Source organism: Clarias gariepinus, chromosome 4 (genome assembly GCF_024256425.1).
Source record: "Clarias gariepinus isolate MV-2021 ecotype Netherlands chromosome 4, CGAR_prim_01v2, whole genome shotgun sequence".
Taxonomy (NCBI): Eukaryota; Metazoa; Chordata; class Actinopteri; order Siluriformes; family Clariidae; genus Clarias; species Clarias gariepinus.
In genome coordinates, this window is record NC_071103.1 from 4,111,509 (window position 1) to 4,136,644 (window position 25,136).

General features: G+C 38.8%; 1 protein-coding gene across 2 annotated transcripts in view; it reads left to right on the forward strand.

Annotated features, from left to right (window-relative positions):
* Positions 1-20,763, forward strand: part of srcin1b (SRC kinase signaling inhibitor 1b) — a 46,922-nt gene extending 26,159 nt beyond the window's left edge. The window contains exons 4-19 of one of the 2 annotated variants that reach the window (XM_053493536.1): positions 1,199-1,397; positions 1,918-2,219; positions 3,499-4,202; positions 4,410-4,493; positions 4,778-4,818; positions 6,569-6,729; positions 6,816-6,991; positions 7,116-7,246; positions 9,040-9,187; positions 9,329-9,516; positions 9,680-9,915; positions 11,086-11,374; positions 12,226-12,368; positions 12,645-12,830; positions 15,011-15,139; positions 19,245-20,763. In XM_053493536.1, the coding sequence (XP_053349511.1) occupies positions 1,199-1,397; positions 1,918-2,219; positions 3,499-4,202; positions 4,410-4,493; positions 4,778-4,818; positions 6,569-6,729; positions 6,816-6,991; positions 7,116-7,246; positions 9,040-9,187; positions 9,329-9,516; positions 9,680-9,915; positions 11,086-11,374; positions 12,226-12,368; positions 12,645-12,830; positions 15,011-15,139; positions 19,245-19,250 (3,123 nt within the window). In that variant the 3' untranslated portion in view covers positions 19,251-20,763. The remainder of the gene's footprint in view (positions 1-1,198; positions 1,398-1,917; positions 2,220-3,498; positions 4,203-4,409; positions 4,494-4,777; positions 4,819-6,568; positions 6,730-6,815; positions 6,992-7,115; positions 7,247-9,039; positions 9,188-9,328; positions 9,517-9,679; positions 9,916-11,085; positions 11,375-12,225; positions 12,369-12,644; positions 12,831-15,010; positions 15,140-19,244) is intronic. The other variant, XM_053493538.1, reaches the window with a different exon arrangement.
* The last annotated feature ends 4,373 nt before the right edge of the window (positions 20,764-25,136 follow it).

Genomic DNA, 25,136 nt, shown 5'->3' on the forward strand with positions numbered 1-25,136 from the left:
TGTTGTTGCTAACCATCCTGAATTGACTGGGTTTACCAGCGATGAGGCATCACGTAGAACTTAATACAGTATGCAACAAAACAAAAACAAAAACAAACAGACTTAAAAATCTCGAATTGAACCAATAATATGGGGCAGAAGTGACTCAAATGGTTAGGGTTATAGGTTACTGATCCGAAAGAGGTGGTTCGAACCCTTTAGCAAGACCCTAAACCTTATCTGCTTCAGAGGGAGCTGTATCCTGGTTGACCCTGCACTCTGACCCCAGCTTCCTACTGTAACTGTGATTTGTGAAAATAATCTTTTTACTGTGCTTTAAGGTCCATGTGACAAATGATTAAATCTTACTTTTGATCAATATTTGAATATAAACATGTAAAGTCAAGTTACCTGATGTGTATGTCGATTAGTCTCAAACACACACATACACACAATTAAAATCGAAATCTTTAGAAACACCAGCATAGTTCAAGAATGGGTGGAGTCAAGATGAAAGGGGTGGTTCCTAATTTTCCTTGTTTGTGCAGTCTCCTCACCTACATGCGGGAGATGTTTACGAGCAATTTTTGTTGTTTCCTTTATGTACAGTATGTGTGTGTGAAGGTGTGCGTGAAAAAACCCCCACAACCGAGACTAAAGATGGGTATACAGCATGTGTGTGTGTGTGTGTGTGTGAGTTATAGAGAGCGTTAGAAAGAGCCTTTGTATGTTTTAGCCTCATTAGTTCCGCTTCACCAGCCAACGTTGACAAAGCAGACTCACACACACAAAGTTATCCCTTGATGGTTCGCCACCTTCCCATAAGGCATCGTTGTCGAGTTCTGCACATCTGTTACTATAGTGCAGCTAATTAAAGTCTGAGTGCTCTGCCGAGCAGTCCTTTTACTCCACCAGTTTCTAGAAGCTAGTGCACAAATTTACTTAATGCTTCTTGTTTGATAATAGAATTATAAGCGAGCTATTTACTACAAATGGAGTAAATACTCTGTTGATAGGAAAAAAAAATGGATTAACATTGGCTAAAACATCTAAAGCATAACAAGTTGTAGGTGTAGAAAATTGCTTTGCTATAAGGGGAATAACCCCTTTTGGTTATTCTTATACCTTTTATACTTATTTATTCAAGAGAATATGGTGTAATATGGTGTTTGATGAAGTGATGAATAGCGTGGTGTTTGGTCATGCTCTCGCTGCACAGGCAAGGACTCCACGCGCCAGCGGTGGAGGTCATCACTCTCTTGCTGATCAGGGTGGAGGACGGTCGTTCTACGCCTCGGCAGAGAATCTAGAGACCATGGGCGACGCTGACCTTGCTCTTGGCTTCAGCCGCTCCAACCGCCTCAGACAAAGCCTGCCGCTTGCCCGGTCTCCCAGCCAGAACAAGCTCCGTCCACCAGGTACAGCCGAGCCGAACCTTCTCTACTTGAAGGGAAAAAAACAACTTACCCATGCTGAAAATTAAAATTGGAGACTCTTTCCATAATGTTAAATTAAACAGCTGCATCGTCCACTCATGTACTGTATATAGCACATAATGATAATTTGGAACACTTTTTTGACCAATCAGAATCGAGAATTTGGTGTTGGTATATTCCTGCCTCACAGTTCTTGGATACTGAGCTCTCGATCACAGGAACATGTTTCAGCGTTGCTGTAGGTCTCAGAAGGGAGGTGTGCTGAGAAGAGAGATTTACACCCAGAGACTGCTGGGATTTTTTTTCCCCCTGCAGAAAGCCTGAAGTCGTCTCATGAGATTTGTACTAATGTTAACTCTGATACACTGCAATCCACACACTCACAAAATGGCGTTAATCTGTCTAATGGTTGACTTTCCTCCCGCCTTTCTGTTTTAAATCGTACTCCTTCCTCATTACCTGCCTCTCTCTCTTTTGTTTTTTTCTCTCTGTCCCTTCTCAGGCGTTTTGTTCCTGCAGTTTGGCGATGAGACACGACGTGTTCACCTCAGCCACGAGCTGAGCAGCATGGAGACGCTGCACGCACTGATTGTGCATGTGTTTCCTCAGCAGCTGAACATGAGCGTGCTCCGCTCGCCCGCCACCGCCATCCTCATCAAAGATGAGGCGCGCAACGTCTTCTACGAGCTGGATGACCCTCGCCGGATCCACGACCGCAGCGTGCTCAAGATCTACTGCCGAGACACCGCCTTCAACACTCACCACCACGTGCACCACGGCCACGTCACCAACGGGGACCTGAGGGTGAGCATCCAGAAAAAACCTGTCTTGTTTTGACTCAATCAAAAAACGCTTTTTTATTTAATTATTTTTTTCAATTCAATTCAATTTTATTTGTATAGCGCTTTTAACAATTGGAATTGTCACAAAGCAGCTTTACACAATCAAAAGAATTATTTAAGTTTGCATGAAATGTGAATGTGTATGAATTAAAATGATAAGATTGTCCCTGATGAGCAAGCCGAGAACGAGAGCGACAGTGGCAAGGAAAAACTCCCTGAGATGGCAATAGGAAGAAACCAGAAAAACCAGACTCAACAGGGAACCCATCCTCATCTGGGTGATAACGGATAGCAGAAATTGACCTGCATCATACTGTTTGTTTAAAGGCTGAAAGTTTAGTATAACAGGAGATGCGTTTAAGTTAATATGGCGTCCAGTTCCTTATGGAGGCTCAGGTAGACTGTAGGAGCTCCAGTCCTGAACTATCTAGTGACTGCAGTCACGAGTGCTCAGAAAACAGCTGTGAGCATCAGCCGAGGCCAGGACCGTCTTCGTGAAAAAGTGGAACCGTCCCCAGTCACCACACGCATCCCAAGCAGACCACACGGGACATCCATGCGCTGAGATCTCAACCAGAAGCAGGACACCAGGACGAGTCAGACAGGTCAAGAGAGCAGAGGGCGTCTGGATCACTGGCAGCTCAGGAACAACATATAGCTCGAGAGGGAAAGAAAGAAAGGTAGAGAGAGAGGAAAGGAAAGAGAAGTGGAGAGAGCAGAAGAGAAGGAGAGATGGCAGTTGGGTATGGTCACAGGTCCACAATGTATAATGCTTTATTTATCAAAAATTGTATTTTAAAATCAATGCGAAATTTCACAGAAAACCAATGCAGTACAAATACATACAGTACAGTGGAACCTCAGCAAACTAATTTAATGCATCCCGAAAGCGAGTTGTTAAGTTCTAGGTTTTCGAGTACCTAGAACAAAGTGCACTTAAACTAATGCTGAACACTACATAACAACAAATTTAAAAAGTACACACGTACACAAACTAACCCTAACCCTAACCCTTTTTGTTTGTGTAACTGACCTGTAATAATAGTAATCAAGTAACATCACAGCTCCACCCACATCTTTTCAGTTGGTATATGAGAAAGGCTCATGGGACAATAAAGCATCAAAACTTTTTTGGTTTCTGTAATATAACACTGCACCAGGGTACATATTAAAAAGTACATATAGAATCACATGATATTTCTTTTCTGTGTTCTTTTCTTCTTTCTGCCTCCATCCACCAGAGGGAGCTAGCATACACATCACGTGACTCGTCTCCCACTCGGCGCCTAAACGCCCACCCTTCGTCCTCCTCACCGTCCGCCTCTCCAGCCCGCCCACACTCTCGGATTTCTTACGCATCTGTCCGACCTTCCTCGTACGCTGGTCCGCCCCCGTCCCCTCAGCCTCACCCTTACCAGCACCAGAACCCAAACCACCCTGCCTTTTGCCCCTCCCCCAGTGCCATCCTCGAGCGACGAGATGTCAGACCGGACGAGGAGGCCCCGGCATCACCATCAAAGAGTGTGGTGCTCCTGAAAAATGAGGCGGCGTATGCCGACCCGTATGCCCTCGTCCACGGTGTGGCTTCACCTCAATCGCTTGCATTCCGACGTGGGTCTCTGCGGTCCCTGAGCCCTTATTCAGCTGCTGCTTTGCATTGTGAGCTTGATGCTGCCCTCTACAGGCCCGGTGGACCTCTCTATGCTGAGCCTTACGGCCCGATGGGTTTCCGAACTTTGCCACCCGCATCACCGCAGAAGCTGGAGCCATACAGGGGTCATTCGGGTCGCGGATCACCGGGAAGGCAAGGCTTCCGAAAAGATGGCACGGTGTATGTAGAGGGTCATAAAGCGCGAGTCGGAGGCCCTTTGCTTGATCAGATGTGTGTGATGGCTGGAGCAGGAGGTGAGGGAGTGGCACTGACGGGGTATGAAACTGACACAAGGTGAGTTTTGACCATTTTGTAAAGAGAAACGATGTCATAAGGCATTTAAGATAATTTGAACAATTTGAAGCTTGCTAATGACTTTTAGATTTTCTGCTGTTTTTGTATATTGTTGGGATTTTGTATATATAATGGGTTCTATTAGGATGTTTTTTTTACTGAATAGGATACATATTGTGACAATTATAAATAGTATTTGTGTTTTAGGGAACGAATGGAAGCCATGGAGAAGCAGATAGCCAGTTTGACCGGTCTGGTCCAGAGTGTTCTTACCCGGCCCCCGGACAGTCCGTAAGACGTTTTCCCATTTATATACTGTATAAAGCATATCTATATATCGTTTCTAAACCAAAGTTATAGTTAAAATATCCCAATTTGTCTAAATCACAAGTAAATTAGCTTTTTTTTATGAATAATTTTGTCGAAATGCATTAAAAAGTACTTTTTTATTGTATAATGTTGAGATAAAAACAGATTGACAGTGATTGATATTAAACCTCTGGAGTTTCCAATAGAGACAGGATATGAATGGATATTAATAGCAGACAATGTGTGACAGATATTTTCTTCTACAGCGACAAGGCAGAAACAGCAAGTGACTGCTCGGCGCCTGAGAGTAAGTACTGTGTGAGTGTGTGTGTGTGTGAATGTGTGATAAGAAAGGAGTCAAATAAGGATGTTTCAGGAAAATAATTAACAATGGGATGATGTAATGGGAAGTAAAATGACTCTAGAAATAATAAGGCACTACAAACTACTGTCCAAGCTTCTGACATAGAAAACGAATCAACTTGTTCTGGCCGTTCAGATTCGACAACTTATAACATAACATATAAAATCTATGATCATACGGTATGAATTGTACAGTATAACCTTGATTTTACTTAGGCTAGCTGTTCTTTACAGACCCCGTAGATGGATTGCTTAGTAATAGTAATAGTTTTACTATAGCACACTTTGGTTTTAATGGATCAGACAAATGGTCTGTTGCATCATCGTTTCATAACCATATGGTACCATCCTTTTTCCTTATGCATTTTCCCCACATTGCTTCTGAGCTGCTTTTCTGCGCCTCTTTGCTGGGTAGAACCTTTAATCCAGTTCAAAACATGGCAGAAACCAGCCTGAACACCACATACATTCATTAGGACAAGGTCACAGGTTAACCCTTCACATGTTTTGTGTTTCAGCTGGCAGGTCTAGAAAAGGAAAAGGTATTTTTACCGTATGTGTGTCTGTTTCTACGCTACTTTCGTTGTCGACTTCTGTTTGTCCACGGTCTGTCGAACCCACCACTAACATCTGTTTTTACTTCATCAGTTATGACAAAACAACTATTATTAATTCTTGGGTATTACGTATCTTACAGATACTGTGAATGAACAAGTAATGTTGAACAAAAAACAATCAATGTCATTGTGATCCAGCCTGATATGAAGATACTACTGTGAGGTTGATTGTATTTATTGATTGTTTTCCAAATACAGCATGTCCCGGAGTGTTTTATTTCTCTATTTTAATCCATTAAACAATGGAATGTCTCATGTTTTCTCCATATATATCATGTTACCAAGAAAGCTGCCACCATAAAGATAATAAAATTGTAATATGACTGGAGGGAGATAGGATTGCAGTAAGAATTATTTACAAAGCTACTGTTTTATTTAAGGCATATATTTTAATGTAATATTAGAACCATATGCATGGTACATTTGTAATAGTTTTTCATAACTGATCAAACGAAAAACAGTGCACTGAGATATCTGCTGTAGATTATATGGAATGGAGTCACGGAAACGTAGATCCCTGAGTTTGAACAAAAAAAATGTTACAATGTGTATGTGAACAAGTAAGTAAGTGTGTTGAACCCAAACCATCCTGGAATGTTTGGAGTGCAACCCCTGACCACCTTCTTACAAAATGGTTTCATCAGCAGCATGTTCTGTTCCCTTTTTACAAAGAGAGCAATAGGGCTGATGATGACCTGGACATTGCTTTAGTGCAAGCTGTGTGTTACATTACTTAAGGGGAAATGAAGATGTGTGTTGCATGTGCAGACCCCACAGAGGAATTGTGATGATGCGTGCTTCAAATACAGTTTATCTGTATCTCTGTTTTCAGTGGTGTGGATAAGGAAAAAAAAAGATTGTATGAACAAACATAAATAAGAGTCTATTCACTTATTCTACTTGGGAAAGGACACTGCATCGACCTACCCAGTTACCTTGCCATTCATTATTATTGTATGTTAGCTTTAAATCAGTTCGGTTTCCAGGCAGCCGGATTTCATTTCAAAGCAAAACCCAAACCGGAGTTGCTTAACTCCACCCTTGCTGTGTCCTGACCTCGATTCTTTTCTCTGGCAGCCACGACTCCCTCGGCTCCTCTGGCCCTGATGCCACCTCCCCTCACTGGAACGTCTCAGCCGATTACAATGTCTCGATCCCAAATGCACCTGCATCTTAGTGACTTGCAACGAAGTACCACGGAGCTACGCAAGCAGCTCTCACAGTTACGCAAAATACAGGTGACGAAGAATATCAGCAAACTTTTGCCTCTTCATTATTAATTAGAATCTTGGTGAGTGATTTGATTTTGTCTGAATGTTTTTAGATGCAGAACCAGGACTCGGTGCACACTTTGCTGAGGCAAGCCGAGGCCGATTTGGGTCTTTGCCTCATTGAAGCGTCTCGGACGCAGGAAGATCCTCTACAACGCCAGCGCCTCCTCGTGGAGGAAGAGAGACTGCGCTATCTCAATGAAGAAGAACTCATTATACAGCAGCTACAGTGAGCTTTAGCTTTCTGTTAAAATATTTTCCATGACAATTTCACTATCTTTAATGATAAAAAAAAAAAAAAAATCTGTTGAAATGTGCTATTATTTTATCATTTGTTTGCATTATGGTTTAAGTGATCTAGAACGTTCAGTGGAGGAAATGATGACAGGGGCAGGGCTAAACCATCGCTTGGTGACGGAACAGGAAGTGGAACAGAAAACTCAAGAGCTTCGGAAGCTTGGGGAAACACTGACCAAGCTCAAGGGTGAGTGCTGGAGGAGAACATTCACGAAAACTGGACAATCAGAAACCAGTATGAGGCTTGCAGCCAGAAACCAGATTGACCAATAAAAACATCAAGGTCTTAAGATGTATATATCTGTATACTGTACATATACAGTGGTGTGAAAAACTATTTGCCCCCTTCCTGATTTCTTATTCTTTTGCATGTTTGTCACACTTAAATGTTTTTGCTCATCAAAAACCATTAACTATTAGTCAAAGATAACATAATTGAACACAAAATGCAGTTTTTAAATGAAGGTTTACGTTATTAAGGGAGAAAAAAAACTCCAAATCTACATGGCCCTGTGTGAAAAAGTGATTGCCCCCCTTGTTAAAAAATAACTTAACTGTGGTTTATCACACCTGAGTTCTATTTCTGTAGTCACCCCCAGGCCTGATTACTGCCACACCTGTTTCAATCAAGAAATCACTTAAATAGGAGCTACCTGACACAGAGAAGTAGACCAAAAGCACCTCAAAAGCTAGACATCATGCCAAGATTCAAAGAAATTCAGGAGCAAATGAGAACAAAAGTAATTGAGATCTATCAGTCTGGTAAAGGTTATAAAGCCATTTCTAAAGCTTTGGGACTCCAGCGAACCACAGTGAGAGCCATTATCCACAAATGGCAAAAACATGGAACAGTGGTGAACCTTCACAGGAGTGGCCGGCCGACCAAAATTACCCCAAGAGCGCAGAGACAACTCATCCGAGAGGCCACAAAAGACCCCAGGACAACATCTAAAGAACTGCAGGCCTCACTTGCCTCAATTAAGGTCAGTGTTCACGACTCCACCATAAGAAAGAGACTGGGCAAAAACGGCCTGCATGGCAGATTTCCAAGGCGCAAACTACTTTTAAGCAAAAAGAACATTAAGGCTCGTCTCAATTTTGCTAATAAACATCTCAATGATTGGCAAGACTTTTGGGAAAATACCTTGTGGACCGACGAGACAAAAGTTTAACTTTTTGGAAGGTGCGTGTCCCGTTACATCTGGCGTAAAAGTAACACAGCATTTCAGAAAAAGAACATCATACCAACAGTAAAATATGGTGGGGGTAGTGTGATGGTCTGGGGTTGTTTTGCTACTTCAGGACCTGGAAGGCTTGCTGTGATAGATGGAACCATGAATTCTACTGTCTACCAAAAAAATCCTTGAGGAGAATGTCCGGCCATCTGTTCGTCAACTCAAGCTGAAGCGATCTTGGGTGCTGCAGCAGGACAATGACCCAAAACACACCAGCAAATCCACCTCTGAATGGCTGAAGAAAAACAAAATGAAGACTTTGGAGTGGCCTAGTCAAAGTCCTGACCTGAAACCTATTGAGATGTTGTGGCATGACTTTAAAAGGCAGTTCATGCTAGAAAACCCTCAAATAATGCTGAATACAACAATTCTGCAAAGATGAGTTGGCTAAAACTCCTCCAGAGCGCTGTAAAAGACTCATTGCAAGTTATCGCAAACGCTTGATTGCAGTTATTGCTGCTAAGGGTGGCCCAACCAGTTATTAGGTTCAGGGGGCAATTACTTTTTCACACAGGGCCATGTAGGTTTGGATTGTTTTTCTCCCTAAATAATAAAAACCATCATTTAAAAACTGCATTTTGTGTTTACTTGTGTTATCTTTGACTAATAGTTAAATGTGTTTGATGATCAGAAACATTTTGTGTGACAAACATGCAAAAGAATAAGAAATCAGGAAGGGGGCAAATAGTTTTTCACATCACTGTATATAGTATACAAATTTATGCACGGGTGTGTATCTGTCCAGATCAGTTCCCGACACTACAAAGTAAAATGCGTGTAGTGCTGCGAGTGGAGGTCGAGGCAGTGAAGTTTCTGAAGGAAGAACCACTGAGGCTTGATGCCTTATTAAAACGCTGCAGAAACATCACAGATACACTCGCACTGCTAAGGAGGTACTGCACACACTTATATATGTATATACAAAAATAAAAATCATAATGAAAAAGAGACAACATGTCCACATTCCCAAGAATATAATAATATTTAATGAAATACAAATTTAAAGCAGATCCACTTGTGGTTTCTTTACATAGGCAGGTATCTGAAGGTCTTTGGAAAACTCCAGAAGACTTCAGCACCTGCAGTGATGTTGACTTTACAAAAAGCTGTGATCTGGACATCCTGACCAGTCCCTCTCTGGCCAGTATACCTGACTTTGCAGGCACTTTAACAGGCACTGCAGGGCTGTCAGGCACCTTGACGACCAACTCTGTCAGCATAGGTAGCCTACTACATTCCACATATATTTACAGTAATTAATTAGGAAACTGAGGTTCCCAATGCAGGTCCTCAAGTGTCATAAGGGGTGCTTGGGAACCAGTGGATTAGTTGATCAATGTAAACTCTTGATGCAATCCTGTAAATTGACTCAGCTTTCCTTCCAGGCTCTGGTGCCAGTCTGTCTAGTGCTCTTGGCACCAGTCTGGGCTCGAGTCTGAGTGGCGCTACAGGTTTAGCAGGCACTACCACCCTTGGAAGCTGGCTGGCAAGCACAGGAGTAGTGGACAGCAGCATGCCTGAGCAGGATGGCACCTCAGTAGGCACACCAAAGAGTCGTGGCATGGAGGATCTGCCTACACGGAGAGATACGGACAAAGGCGTGTCTGTGGAAGTCCGTCTGGTAACACAATTTCTGTCATTGCGTTTTTTTGCCTGTAGTGGATGCTCTCATACATGACAGAGTAGAATTAAAACTGATTATTAGTAATATATGCAAGGTGAAGAGGGTGGAAAGGATACATTAGATGGATGACAAGTTGATAACAGAGCTCTCCTTTGATTACACCATCTTGTTGCATTCTCACTAGTTAGGATGAGCACTGACAGTTTTAGCACTTTAATGTAACTGTGCTGTCAAATAAATAATCTTGAACAAGATTTTGGTGGGAGTATTGATATTGCCTGGTGTTACAGTAAGTACTCCCAGTAGGGCCACCTGGGGTCAATCTATGGGAAAATGTCATAACAAGACAAATCCCAAAAGACTCACATGAAAGGTATAAATGCGTAATTGCATCCTACCTGGATTGAGGTTACAGAGATTTAACTCTACAGTCAGACCTGTGTATGATGTCCGCAGCATTACATCCACATGCAGTAAAAGCATTGGTTCTTATATCATGGGACCTAAGGTAAGGTTTTTTCTTGTTGGAGATTTGTTTTTCCTTTCTTAAAGGAAAGTAGGGCAAGACCTTGGGGGGCAAGACCTCCATTGTGTTACTAAGGCATTTTTGTTATGAACTCATGTTGTGAATGATAAAGATACCAGTGTGTTGTTATTGGCAAGCATAGCCTTCTAGATTTTGCTATACGTCAAAGCTTATTAGGGGTCAGGATGTGCCTGGGTGCCACCCCAATCTGTGCACCCACAGCAGAGGAGCAGAGGTATACAATACTTTGTTGGAGGACTAACATCACCACAATTGGGCGCAATTTTGTCATATTGACCCCAACAGACGTGGATGTCTGACACATTAAAAATGAGCAAGTTAATTATTTTTAATCTGATCTGTATTGGTCTGTAGTAATGAAGCAGGAGCTTATTTTTTGGATGAAGCTCATTGGTTATTTGGTGTACCTCAAGCTTTGACTAATAACTAAATGAATTAGGTCATAGATAGAAACAACAGAAATCAGAAGTTCCTCCACAGGGTAGTCGGACTTGAGAGCTAATTGAGGAGCCAGTTGAAATGACTTGCTGTGTGGATTATTTGTCACAGTTGGCCTCAAGCCACAGAGAGCACATAAAATAATAATAATAAAAAAAAATATCATGTGGATGTGTGTCTAGGCAGCAGAGCGTGATTGGGAAGAAAAGCGAGCGAGTTTAACCCAGTTTAGTGCCCAGGATATAAATCGTCTCCTGGAGGAGACGCAAGCAGAACTGATGAAGGCCATCCCTGATCTGGATTTTGCAGCCAAGCAGATCACCAAACCTGCTGTACCCCCTAAACCACAGCTCACCTCACTACCCAAACCTGCCTCACCATCTTCGACACCAAGCTGTACACCTGAACACCAACCAGGAAAGCCACCACCTAAACCAGCTGGCAAGGAGGGCCTTCAACGAAGAGAATCAGGTAAGATAAAAAAAGGGAACTCACACTTGGACTAATCTGTTAGAATGTTTTATGTGCTGAAGTAAAATGAACATGATTTAAGTCTTCAATGATCTTTGTTTTAATGTCAAAGGATCCATTTTCTCTATGTATAATATGAATCATACAATGCAACATACAGTGGAACCTCGGATTAAGTAACCTGGGGTGCAAGCGTTCCGCAAGATGAGCAAAAATTTTAAATAAAAAATAAAATAAAATTTAATAAAAAACAGATTGAGTCTTGATTTACGAGTATTACGTATAATCATGTAGCATGCATGCGCTTCTTGTTCACAACTGAACCAATGGTTCGTCTCTTTCTCGTGCTCAGTCGTAGTGTTTATATAATTTTTAAAATTTTTACTTTTTGGGTTGTGAAATGAATAATCTAAAGTTTTCAGTATTTCTTTTGGGAAATTTGCTTTGATATATGAGTGTTTTTATATACAAGCTTCTGGAACGAATTATGCTCGGAATTCAAGGTTCCACTGTAATTGTATACTATACTGTATAATGTGTTTCAACACTCATTATTTTAATTAAACTCTAGAGGTTTTTGAAACATCACGCTACATCAAGACATTTCCTACTATCAATAATTTTCCATAATCTACTATCAGATGTATGTTTAGCTAAACATTGAGGGTGCTGGTGTGTTTGGGTCCCTGACTTTTTTTTGCTAGAAAAAAAATCTGCGTTTGCATAATGTGTCTGAGGTTGCTCTAATTAGCAAGTAATTGTAATTTTGCAGTCTAGCTCTATTTCAGATGGTTACATCATACCAATGAACCCATGTGACCAGTTTATCTGTTTCTCTTGCATGATCTTAGGGGAGTTGACGGTTCCACGGTATCGAACAGAAAAACCCTCCAAGTCTCCACCACCTCCACCACCACGCCGCAGTTTCCCATCAGGGCACAGAGTCACAACTAACAGCAGTGGCGAGGTTGTCATCGTTAACAAGAGTCTTAGCGTAAGAAATTATAAAGTTTGTTGTTTATTACGATCCTTTAGACCTTCTAACAGGCTTTAATAGCTTCTGTTCCACTAGCATGAAATCGATAATCGATAAAGAATCGATAATGAAATATATTGGCAACTGTTATCATAAAAAATTTATATATCTTTCCTGCAGTTCTTTCGGTGCCTAGCTTTGCTGTCTTACACTTCCAAACTCACTGAAAAAAAAATTGGCGTATTCATTTCATTAATATCTCATTTGAAACTCTTCTTTGCTCTTTTTTTATAGAAACCTGAAAAGAATGAAAACTGTGAGGAGTTAGATACGGTAGTCCAATCTCAGACTCCACCTGTTAAACTCAGACGACCTTCGACTTCTGACGGGCTCCGGCCATGCTCCACACCACCGGTTATTGCTGCTTCTGGGATGAAGGAGGATGGGGACGAGGAGGAGAAGATTATGGCAGAACTTGAGGTAAAATATGGATGAAAGATTTGTTCTCAATCTCTAGGTCGCATACTGTGGAAATCCTGTTATCATAAAAGTTACTTATTCAGCTTTGTTAATCAACATCATTGCTTAATGCTGGATAATACATAGCTGTTCTAAGCACATAGAGTTATTTATTGTTTGTCTTTCTCCTCTAAGCATAATTGTAAAATTATCATCTCATTACATTTGTGTTTTTTTTTTGGACTTAAATTAATGAAGAAAAACAGTGGGGAAACCAGCTTAACACGGGTCATACTGTATCTTAATTTCTCCTAACACACATGCACACACATACACTCATATGGCAGATCTTCCAGCCAGCCCTGGTAAAGCGCGTCACTCCCAAGTCCATCAACTTCCCACAGTCCACCAGTCCCAAAAGCAACGCTCCGGGTTTGGGTCAGTGGACATGCAGCAGTTTGTGGTTAGAGGTAACCGGTTAATTCACCTCAAACCCTCTCCTGGTTTCCCTTCTGCTTAGATCCTTACTCTAATGATTTACTTCATACTGTACACTGGCAACTTTTCGAGACAACTTCTATGGACTAAATTTTTTTTTATACTAAATTGCTCCTGAATTCTTAAATCTGATTGATCTGAAGTTTTAATTTCATAATACTAGGGACTTGTTTTGGACATCTGTGGTAAAAAATTCTTGTAAATGTTATGATGTTTTCTTGTAAGAGGACGGTTATTTACTGTAAAAATTACTATTATGGAAGGAGTTTATACGGCATCCTTTGGATGTTCTTAGTAACAAGAACCTATTATTATCATTATTATTTTTGTAATTTTAAAGATCCTGTATTTTACTGTTTTATTAACAAGGTCTTAGAGGCTCCTCTATAGTGTGTGTGTTAATACTCTTACCAAAATACCTCCCAGGAAATTAATTATTCCATATCTCAAACGCTCTTTATTTCACTTTTCCTCCAGACATGCAGTTTCAGTGTCTATGTACAGTAAAGGAGATAATGCTGAGCCATGTGCTACAGCAAACGGTAGAGCTGATCAGAAAGCCAGGGGAGGGGTATCTTCTTATATGATGTCACAGTAGGGGGAAAAACGAATTGGTTTGTTTAAACCCAGGCCAATAAAAAAAAAAATGCCACATTGATGTGCACACTGGAGACCCATCGGAATGCCTAAAAATGAAAAAAGTGTTTTTTTTTGCAGTAATAATATTAATAATATTAATAATAATAATAATAAATAATAGCTATGCAATATTTAACTTGATGCTTATGCTAAACCTCTTTTTATTGAGCGTTTAACAAAATAAATTGAATCATAAAATTTTATTAGAATCAACTAAATAACTGTCAGTATTTTAATTTCCGGCTAACGATTAAATGCCTAATGAACATTCCTCAAAAAGTTGCCAGTATAATAATGAACATACAACAAGAGCTTAAAACTGAAGCCCTGACTGACATCTTAGCCTTTTCCTTTTCTTCTTTTTTCTCTCCTTCTCTTGCTTAATTTGTTTTCTTCTGGAAAATGTATTCACATGAGTTTAAGGAGAAAATTACATCATCAAATAGCTCCAATGAAACGGTTTACATTTAAAATAAAGGCTGATTATTTTCATGTGATGGCAAACTTGAAGTGTAATGATTTTTTTTCTTTTTTTTTTTTTTTACTTTTTATACAATAACCATCATCAATACATCATTATACCTACCTTTTTTCATATTTTATGATGTGTGGACATAACCTCCAGATAATCGCTACGGAACTGAGCCCTGTTAACTTCTGGATCCCACGCTGCTTTGCTTAATTGCTCTGTCGGACTGCTTTACCCTGGGTGGTTTGTGTAAGAGTGTTTTGGTTGCTTTCTTGTTGCTTGGTATAATTTACGACAGTGTTAGCTTCGCTGTTTAGACAGTTCGCATGTGTGGGCGAGAGGCACACAAAGCTTTCTTTCTGTTGTTTGCGGCATGGGGTAATATGTTACGCTGAACTCCCCTGGTGGAACTGTCATAACAGAACAGAGTGTAAATAGAGAGTCTTGTGGGTTTTTCCTTTTTGTTTTAACCCACACATGCTAGGTGTCGATCTGCTTTTCCTTTCTAACTTACTCTTCTGATGATAGACTTATAAAGTTTCTTTTTGCCTTCCAGAACTTTTGTTGTGTTAAGTCTTCATTTTTTTCTTTTCAGAACGCAAGGACTCCTCCAGGGTCGGCTAAGACGACTTCTTCGTCGTCGTCATCTCGGTTGAAGCAGCTCCAGCAGAGCAGTTTGGAGCAGAAGAACAGGAAGCAGCGTGAGCAACAGGGCCAGCAGCAGGTATTTCACTTCTAAACAGCTACTGGCACTAATTCTTCCGAACGAACCTGACGCTCCCAATCTAGGACTGAGCGCTACCTGCTACGCTAGCACTGTTACCCGATGAAGCTTGCTAGCTGAGCTTGCTAGTCTGTCTTTGTTAGCACTTTAAGGACGTTCGAGGTCGACAGCTAAGCACAATTAGGATCATCTGTGAAGTCTGAAGCTAAGCGTTTTTTGGGCATGATGGCTACCTCTCTGCAGGGGGTTCAAGCATTTAGACCCTATTGTCTTTCCATTTAAATGTCTTGTTATGTTTTTTGTTTGCTTCCTCTCTGCTCCATAGACATCACGCAACCTTATATGTTACAGCAGAACCAAACCCTCAAAAAATGCACTCATTTTTACTTTCTCCTTCTCTCTCTCTCACCCTTGTGTATGGATACAGTCCATCGAGACTGATTTCAGTACACTGTGCCGACTTTTCCTTTGTCAAAAGAATTATTTAATCTTTTTTGTCATTACAAACTGCACCCCAGGGCTTTCTGCTTTCAGTGTCTAAAAAGTTTTGCCCTTGTATCATCTTTAGCCAACATACAGCTCTTCTTAATATGCTGTGATCTAAAAAAAAACAAATCAACAACCAACATTAGCATTGGTGGTGTAGCATTTCTAGCTTCCTTTTCAAGATCAACTTTTTAACTTTTTCCTTACCTCAAGAAAAAAACAAACAGTGCTTAATCCCTTTGGTCAGATTTTTCACCCATCTATCTAAACTGATGATTTGTCTTATGATTTAGTCACAGCATTTTAACATGGGAGTGTTCTTGCTAGCAACGTTGTCACTTCGGCTAGCAAGGAACTCTGCTAGCTAAACAAAAAAAGAAACCTGCAGATTTCATAAGGCTCAGTTGTAAACCTGCTACATGCAAATGGTAATCGAAAAAAAAAAAGTCACAGCTTTTTAAGATAAAAGTTTTCTTCCTAACAATGTTGGCACCTGTGCTAGCATAGCCCAAGATGCTTTTATTTAGCGTTGTTAAAAAAAAGGCTAATTAAAATAAAGATTTCTTATATTATATAAAATAAGAAATCTTTCTTATAAGATTTCTTATATTATAAAAAAAAATCTATAAATTTAATTCAAACAGGTCTCATTTAGCAGGTTTGATGCTAATCAGTGTTATTATATTATATTATATTATATTATATTATATTATATTATATTATATTATATTATATTATATTATATTATCTATACCACTTTATTCTGTACACAGGGTCACAGGGGGGCCTGGGGAGCCTATCCCAGAACCCTTAGGGCATGAATCAGGGTACACCCTGGATGGGGTGCCAATCCATCGCAGGGCACACACAAATAAAATATTATATTATATTACAACCAAAGCAAATCTAAGCTTGTAAGATGATGAAGAAGAAAAGGTCCAAAATGGTTCGGGAAAAAAAACATATTAAATATTTTAAATGGAGTAATTAATAAACAACTCACCACCACAACAAAAGAAACCTGTTTGGTTACAAAAATATGAACAGAAGAAAAAAACAGAAAAAAAAAGAAAAACCACACCAGAGACGAAGCATGGAAAAAGCTAGGAGCTTCAAAGTCTCTCAAGTGACGCTTATCTTCAGGGGCAGCTTTGCTAAGTCAAAGGAGACCAGCAATTGGGGAGAAGTGGAGAGAGAGAGAGAGAGATGAAAAAACAAGCATACTGTAGACTGAAATGCAAATAGAGAGAAAGAGAGAGAGAGATAGAGTGGTTTAGTGAGAGGGGCCAGGCTATTAGATACTTTATCTACAGTATGAAGACATTAACTAGCTAGCCAGCTGACTGAGAGCCTTCCACTGAGACTGGTTAATCCCGTGTAACTGATCCAAGAAGGACACAGTGTCAGTGGAAGATAATTTGAGAGTTGTCAGACTCAAGTCTTTTTTTGGTTGATGTGCAGTAACTGTATCCATCTAGGAACCTCTGTAGTCCAGCTAGGGACCGTGGAGGGCGATGGCGACCATTGTATTCATTCCCATTTTTTCCACCATGGTTGGTAGAATGTCTGGTTATTTACACAGGCAATTTGGCAACGCCAGTTAACCTAATCTGCATGTATTTGGACTGTGGGACGAAACCGAAGTACTTGGAGGAAACCCACCAAGCACGGGGAGAACATGCAAATTCTATGTACACAGACCCAAGCTGGGAATTGAACCCAGACCCTGTACAAACCACTGAGCCGCCGAGCTGCCAATAACTGTATACTGTACAGGCGTAAAAAGGTGAAGGCAATCAGTGCTGTGTGCGAGCATAGTGCAGGTCCTGGGGGAATCCTTTATGATTGCAGCAGAAATAGCAAGAGTTTGTAAAGACCCTCAACAACAACAGAAGATGAGCCACAAGGCAATGAAATTTAAGCTTGTTGACCAAAAACAGTGCTCATATATGTAATCTACTGAATGTCACTAAGCCCAATAAAATAACAAAGCAACTCTTGGTCAAGAGCCAGGGATACCTCCCCATAGATTTGGTAAAAGGCTGTTGACTAGGGGATGTAAAAAGCTGTGATGGAGTGAGTGCCTGGGTGTAGACAGCTTCATTCAGACGGTCTGAAGAATGGTAAACGCTCACTCAACCATAGCCAACCATTCATTCTGGCCACCATGACCTGTGTGACGTGAGCATGGCTGATGAAACCTCGTCACATGGTGTGAGGCAAATACCAACCATCTGTCAGAGTTGCATTAGAGCCTGGCAGCTTCTGCTTTATACCCAGCCAGAGGTCAGGCAAATTTGGCATCCTGCATCTTAACAGAAAACAAGCTTTTGTACCTTAGCATCTATCTTTGTAACAAATCTAATTAGTTTATGAACTGTCTGGCTAAAGAAAAAAGCAGAGAAAGAAAAAGCGTAAGACACCATGGGTGAGGAATTCTTGGCAGTAGGAATGTTTTATTCAGAAAAAGTCAAATGGTTTGTTAGAAAAGTCCTTGATTAGCATATTAAGGTAATACTAGCCACTTGGTAATGCTTTAAGTCTGCTTGTATGAATGAAAGGGACAAAATTATTCACAGTTAGCGGGAGGAAGTGGCTTCATTCCCAGACACTAAGTACACCTCAAAGCAGATGCTCAGACCAATTTTTTTTTATTATTTGCTTCAAGACAACCTTGTTTATTTTGGTGCTATAAGAGACATTTCTTACTCTGCATACCACCACAAAGGCAGGCTTATCACCAAGATAGTACAAAGTCCAGCATGTAACATGTTTAAAAGGCGGTCTGAGAACAGGCTTTTTGATGCTAGTCTAGTGCTAACTGTATGAGATACCTACTAGGAGCTGATTCCGCAGTAACATGGTCCTCGTTGCGGAGCCTGTTCCAGAAATAGTGGGTGTGGCCAAACAAACAATCTTTTCCCCTGTAGTCTTATAGATTGGTAATATTTTTGGGTGGCTGGAACGCATTATCTGCATTTACATTATTTCCTATGGAAAAATGCGTTTTGCAACATGGAAATTTCGCTTTAAGAACTTGCCTCCGGGACAGATTCAATTCGTATACCGAGGTACCACCATATTACTAAATAATTAATAGTAGTTGCTGAATAGTATGTGTGGTAAAAAAAAAATAAGTAACAAGATTTGTTGATTAACATCACATTTAAAATTGTACCTGATCAAACTTTTATCAAAAAGCTGTAATGAAAAACAAAACCCAAACACGCCTTGGAACATGACTAGACTTGAGGTAAGGGAAAAAAGTAACAAAAATAGTTTCTTAAAAATTGTGGTTGATTTTTTTTCACAGCATAATATAAGCTTCACTTTTGTTTAACAGTTTTGTTGAAAGTACCAAAATGGAAAAGGGTGTTCAAACTTTTCATCAATACTTTAAAAAAAGGGGGCCGAAGAACACTGTTTGTATGTGCCTTTTTTTTCTTTTTTATACAATTCTGGCCATAAGCTCCAAATTAACAGTTTTGTCTTTTCTCTTCTTTCTACCCTCGCTCTTACCTCTCCTTACTTGCTTGCTTCATGCTTGCACTTCTCTCCTCTGGCTAATCTACATTCTGCCATTTGCTTAAATGATATGCACCATTTTGGCATGCATCAGGCATAACCCAAATGTTGCACTCCATGCCCAAAAGAAAGGGAAAAAAACTTTTCTTATTCATATGGATTTTTATTTATTATTTTTTTTATTTAACTTATCCTACTCACGTGTAGTCTAATATATAGAGAGATTTGCTCTTTTTTTCTGAGGCATAACCCTTTTTGCAAACCAATTCCCGTGTCCCTTTCTGGCCAATCACAGCCTCTTTCTCTCCTCACTGGCATGTTGGCATTAATTTCAGCCAATCACTGTCCTTCGCTCTGTCCTCCCCTGAGATCTTATCCTATCCAAGGTGATTAGACCATGACGGTGAACCGTGAGGACGACGCATGCACCGGGACCCTGAGTAGGATACTGAACGGCAGGCATCAGGCACATGTTATATCTAATACATTAGGGTAAGTTAGTAAGAGTAACTTATGTAATACTGTTATCACTGTTTGTACAGTAAAACAACATCAGCACCATGGGGTATTTAACCTGTAGAGCAAATGCGTGAGCAAATGTACGTAATGTATAGAGATCAATAACTGGGAAATTACTGGGCAGCTCACAAGCGTAGAAATAAAATTTATTTTTTAATACAATTTTCCTTTTTTAGTTCTGCACTGGAGCTAAAAGTTATAGATGTATAGCTAACATAACAGAGCAAATATAATATAAAACAATTAACTACAGTAGATAGTACTACAAGTCTATCCCACGGCAAAGTATTTTTCATAAATTAGCATCAGACTCTTCCTGTTCGACGTTAATAAGCTACGTACTGTAATGACATCATCAAGGCGCTACTCCTTTTACTACAGAATAAAGCACGAGGAATAATAATAATCAGCTACGGTAACTCATTAAAGTTAATAGTCAATTTACACAGCAGTTTGTTTAACAAACACTGTAAGTTATAAAATGTTACTAATGTTTACTCAACCACCAGATAGCTTAATTCTTACTATTTATTGTATAGACTTCCATTCATTGTATTGCCTTTTAGCTTCAGTGCACGACTGAAGGTGAAGACATCTTGGCTAATTATATTTGGTGATTAAACGGTAGAATTGATGAGGTGAGGTAAATTTTTTTTTTTTTTGTTTTTTTTTCCCGCCACACTATATAGTACCTCCAATCGAACAGAAGAGTAACAAATACGTATATAGCACTTACACAGAGACCTCAGTATACACAAAATGCAGATCATATACAAATTAGAAACTAACTGTGATAACTGTGACTAATTTAGATGTATTTACTACCAAAATTGTGTTTATGAATTATGCCTATATAGTGTGATTTGTATGATTAGAATCTTTTGTATTTTTATATTTTTGAATGATGGAGCGCACTGAAAGTCTGAAAATTATGAATAATCAAAAGTTTCAAAAAGGAAAGAAAGGAAAAAAGATAACCTAACAAGTGATGTGCTCTTATTTTCGGGAAAAGTGTTAAAGAAAGTTATATTCAATTAGAGTTCATCTTAAAAATATATTCTCATGAATCTAATCAAGAATAAGAAAAGATTGCACAAGTAAGCTGAATATTACAATTACAATTACACAAACACCAGTCATTTCAGGTATCTTTTTCAATTATTGCCCATAAGAATAGCAGAGTTTAATGAAAAAAAGGAATAATTCAGATTTTATTTATGCTTGGATTTATAAAAGTAAACAAGATAAAGACAATCAGAGCCATTTTAGACGTGATTGTACATTCATTTTACGCACTATAAGATGCACACTGAAAGCTCCGCCCCTTTTTCTGTCTCAGCATAAATTCGTAGGTGTAGAAACATTTTGGTTAGTTTTTATGCTCCATGTTTTTGTCTTTTTCACTGGTTTGCATTGCCTTACTTATGAGCTGTGGCATTTTTGTCTGTGTTACTTTTTGTCTTGTTAGTCGCCACAGTAGTTTTTTTTTCCTCTTAGTTTCGCTTTTCATTGTAGGGCAGTATAGAGTTTGTTCCAATACTTTTGACTTGGATTCTGGTAGTTAAAGTGTGTATTATTTTTGTCGTATTACTTTTTTTTTGCTTTGATACTTTTTGTCCTGCAAGTGTTATATTGTTATTATTATCTTTTTGGTAGTCTTGCTGTACTTTTACTATTTGTAAACTTTTTTTTGCATTTGTTTTGCTGCCCTGTTACTTTTTGTTTCGTTAGTAGTTTTGCTTCCACCGGTTTCATCTTATTTCAGGGCAGTATTGTGTTGCTCCCAGTAGTTTGACTTTCTCTTTTTATTTTATACATTTTTTATTTTTTAGCCCATTTAGTGTTACCTTACTTCAGGACTTCGGTATTGTTTTTAACCCTCGATATGTTTTTGTCCCTTTAGTACTGTTATAGTTTACATCGGTTTTACGGTAACCCCATTAGGTTATCTTTTTTTTTTAAGTCTTGCCCTAATTAAAGTTTTTCTCCCCCCATTTGTTTTGCTACCCTGTTTTTGTCTCAGTGGTGAGACACGCTCTTCCATCAGTTTAACTTTACGGCAGTATTGCATTCGTACCAACAATTTTGTCTTCTTGTTTAGTTTTTTTGTCCGTATTTAGAATTTGCATTGTTGCCAACCTTACTTTTGGCCCATTTAGTGTTCCTGGCATGGTATTTGTTCGTCCTTTAGTACTGCTATACTTTACATCTGTAGCAGTAGTTCTGCAGTAACCATATCAGGTTTGCAGCCACGTTACTATTTGTTCTTTTTAGTGTTCCCATGTTTAAAGTTTTCCCTATTTGATTTTCTGCCACGTTACTTTTTTGTCTACTTTTACTGTTGGCACCCCAGTAGTTTTTCTTCCATTAGTTCCACTTAGGGCGCTACTGCATTTGACTTCCTGTTTTTATGTCTTATTAGTGTTTCCTTATTCAAGATCTGTATTGTTTTGCTGCCTCATTACTATTTGTTCTTTAAATGTATGTGTAGTTCAGGTTTGTGTTGTGTTTGTCTTGTTTGTGTTGCCATAGTTGAGGCATGTACTATTTCTGTTCCATTAGTATTAATATCACATTATTTATTTTTCTTCACCATGTTAATTTTTGTCCTGTTATTTTTGCTGTAGATGAGGGCTAATAATAATCAATTAATTCACTATTAAGGTAATAAAAATATCTATGTCAAATGCATTTATGTGATTTATATGTTTCCCTAACAGTAGTGTATCTGTAAATAACCTTAGATAAGCAAAATAATATATTTAATAATAATAATAATAATAATAATAATAAAGAAACTGTCGTTTTGCATCTTAGAGTGTGTAAAATACCACAAATGAGACTTAATAAATGATTTATATTCACAGCGGACATTAAGTCATCGCTGGTCGGCCTGCTGCGTAAAGCTGCTTTGCGACAATGACAATTGTTAAAAGCGCAATACAAATAGAATTGAATTGAATTAAAGTGGAGTTTAGATACTGAGCCAGTTCGTTTAAGCTCTATAAAGGAAGCCACCGGCACACAAAGAGACTTTCTTTTATACACATTGCACTTTAAAAAATAACATAAAGGTTTAATTCATTAAATACTAGCCAAAAAAATAATAAAAAATCACTGACACACGACACTGAAGCACAGTTTTCTCGGCTCTTGTACGCAAAACAAAGTGATGGGGTCTCCGAATGAAAGTGTGAAATAAAAAGTTTATGAAATTTTAGGTGTATATAAACTGTGCTAATCTGGTGTACTAATTTAGTGACTTTGTATGTAAGTTTTTTTATTTAAAAATAAATGTTAATAGGATATTAGTGAAAAAACAATCTGAGCTCACGCAAAATTCGTACGATTTCCAACGAGCAAATACAATTCTTTATTTGTAGTATTTATTTATTTATTTATTTATTTATTTTTTAGATCTTTAAAATTTTGCACCCATCTCGATCCTTACCTTTCATTTGTCACTTTTCATATGAAGCAGCTCGAGTGAACGCTTACGAATTTTGCCCCCCGTGAGATCACGTTTTGGCGAAATTGCATGTACAGTATATCTGAAGTCTGCATGCAGGAGCAACTCTGTAAGCTGTTCTTTTTTTTTTCAGTGTAAAATAGAAACAAGTTCTGTATAAAAAAGAATGATATTTTTTGTTAAAGATAGTATCATACTGTATGTGTTGGTGGGTCGATCTCGCTCGCTTTACTGTCGTCTGTAGCCTTGTATCTAAAACAGTTGTTCAAAACTGACAAACCACAAGCGATTGATTTCGCTAGCTAGGAAATATCCAGTAGCTAAGGAACATGTCGAGTGTTTACAAAATAACCATGTGATTATAACAATAACTATAATGAACTGAATGCACATTTTGACCAATACAAATACAGCTGTATGGAGAAATTATAATGCTGCTCTTGTTGGGGGAAAAAAAATACATACATATATATCAAACTTATGTTCCAGAGACTGTTGGTTTTGTATATTACTGTTGTGTTTTTGTGAGTATTAAAGTGTTCAATCTTGTACTACCTTCTCGAGATGTCATTCTTTTATCTTCATCGTTATTATGCTGTATGTATTCTCTATTAACACGTAAAAGTGAAAATTGGGTCCTGCTTAATATGTCTTTACGAGTACATCACACTTTACTACATCCAGTACACCTTCAGCCAATCATGTGGCAGAAGCATGACACATCCTTGTTGAGAAGCAGAAAAGCATTTTGATGCATCAAATTTTAAGCGAGGATGTGCTACACAAGCAAAATACCACATTAATGTCTTCCAAGTAACAGGCCTCTGAATCTACAGTAGCCACAGACTCTCGCAATCAAAAGCCAGAGGAGGCCCTGGAACAATACGTTGGTGAGTGCACACATACAGTATTATATACAGTGGTACCATATGAATTCAATCCATTCTGAGGGCAAAGTTTCTTATTGCAAAACACATGTTGCCATAGGAAATAATGTAAATAGAGATAAACGTGCAGTCACCCAAAAATATTACCAATACTACCAATTTCCAACATATATATTATAATCATATTTCTGTACACAAAAACAATCAGTATGTTTATAAAAGACATGTTAATAAAGTAAAATATAAATTAAAAATTTTAGACAACTCCTTGCTAACATTCTTGGGACCCATGGTGTTATGGCTCCACAAGATCGTGCACAAAATGCAACCCATGATGAACATATATAACAAAATTGGTACAGCATATAATATGGTGCCTAAGACTTTTGCACAGTACTGTATATTTATTCGTATTAGCATTTCAATCATCTACAGTAGTACCACCGTAGAGACTCTGTGTCTCTCTGTTTCTGTGCATGGGGTTCCTCCCACAAACATGCCAGCATTACTGTATCAGAGCTACACATGAACATACCTGAGTACTACAGTGATGGGTGCTAGTGTAGTGCCATGGTGTATGTATATTACCATAACATGCTAAATCTATACAGTATATGCCATCTTTAACATTATTTGCCATAAATATTTTATTATCATGGTTTAACTACATATAACGGTGTGTTACAATTTTGTTGTAATGATGTCGAGGTAAAGGTACTGCATTATGTACATTATTATTCCGATACAACACCTAACTATTACCATGCAATTACCATGTTATAACTATTTCACGGTAGTCCATCTTGTCATAGTTGGTGATACTGTGTTATAACTTAACAATCTATTACACCAACATTATTAGCATGGTCTTACCATAATCTAATGGCAGGTAAAGGATTTGTTTTTTTACTTTGTCATTTTTTTGTTGTTATTATTTCATTAAAGTGTTATTAACTATTACCATTCTATTACAATATTGTTAGGGCATGTTAAAACACCCAACTATTACAAACTTACACACCTTGTTGTTACTGTTCCTATGGTGAGTTAGGTGCAGATAAAGTTGCCATGCTATTGACCGAAGCCCATCTGTGTAATCGAATGTCATTTA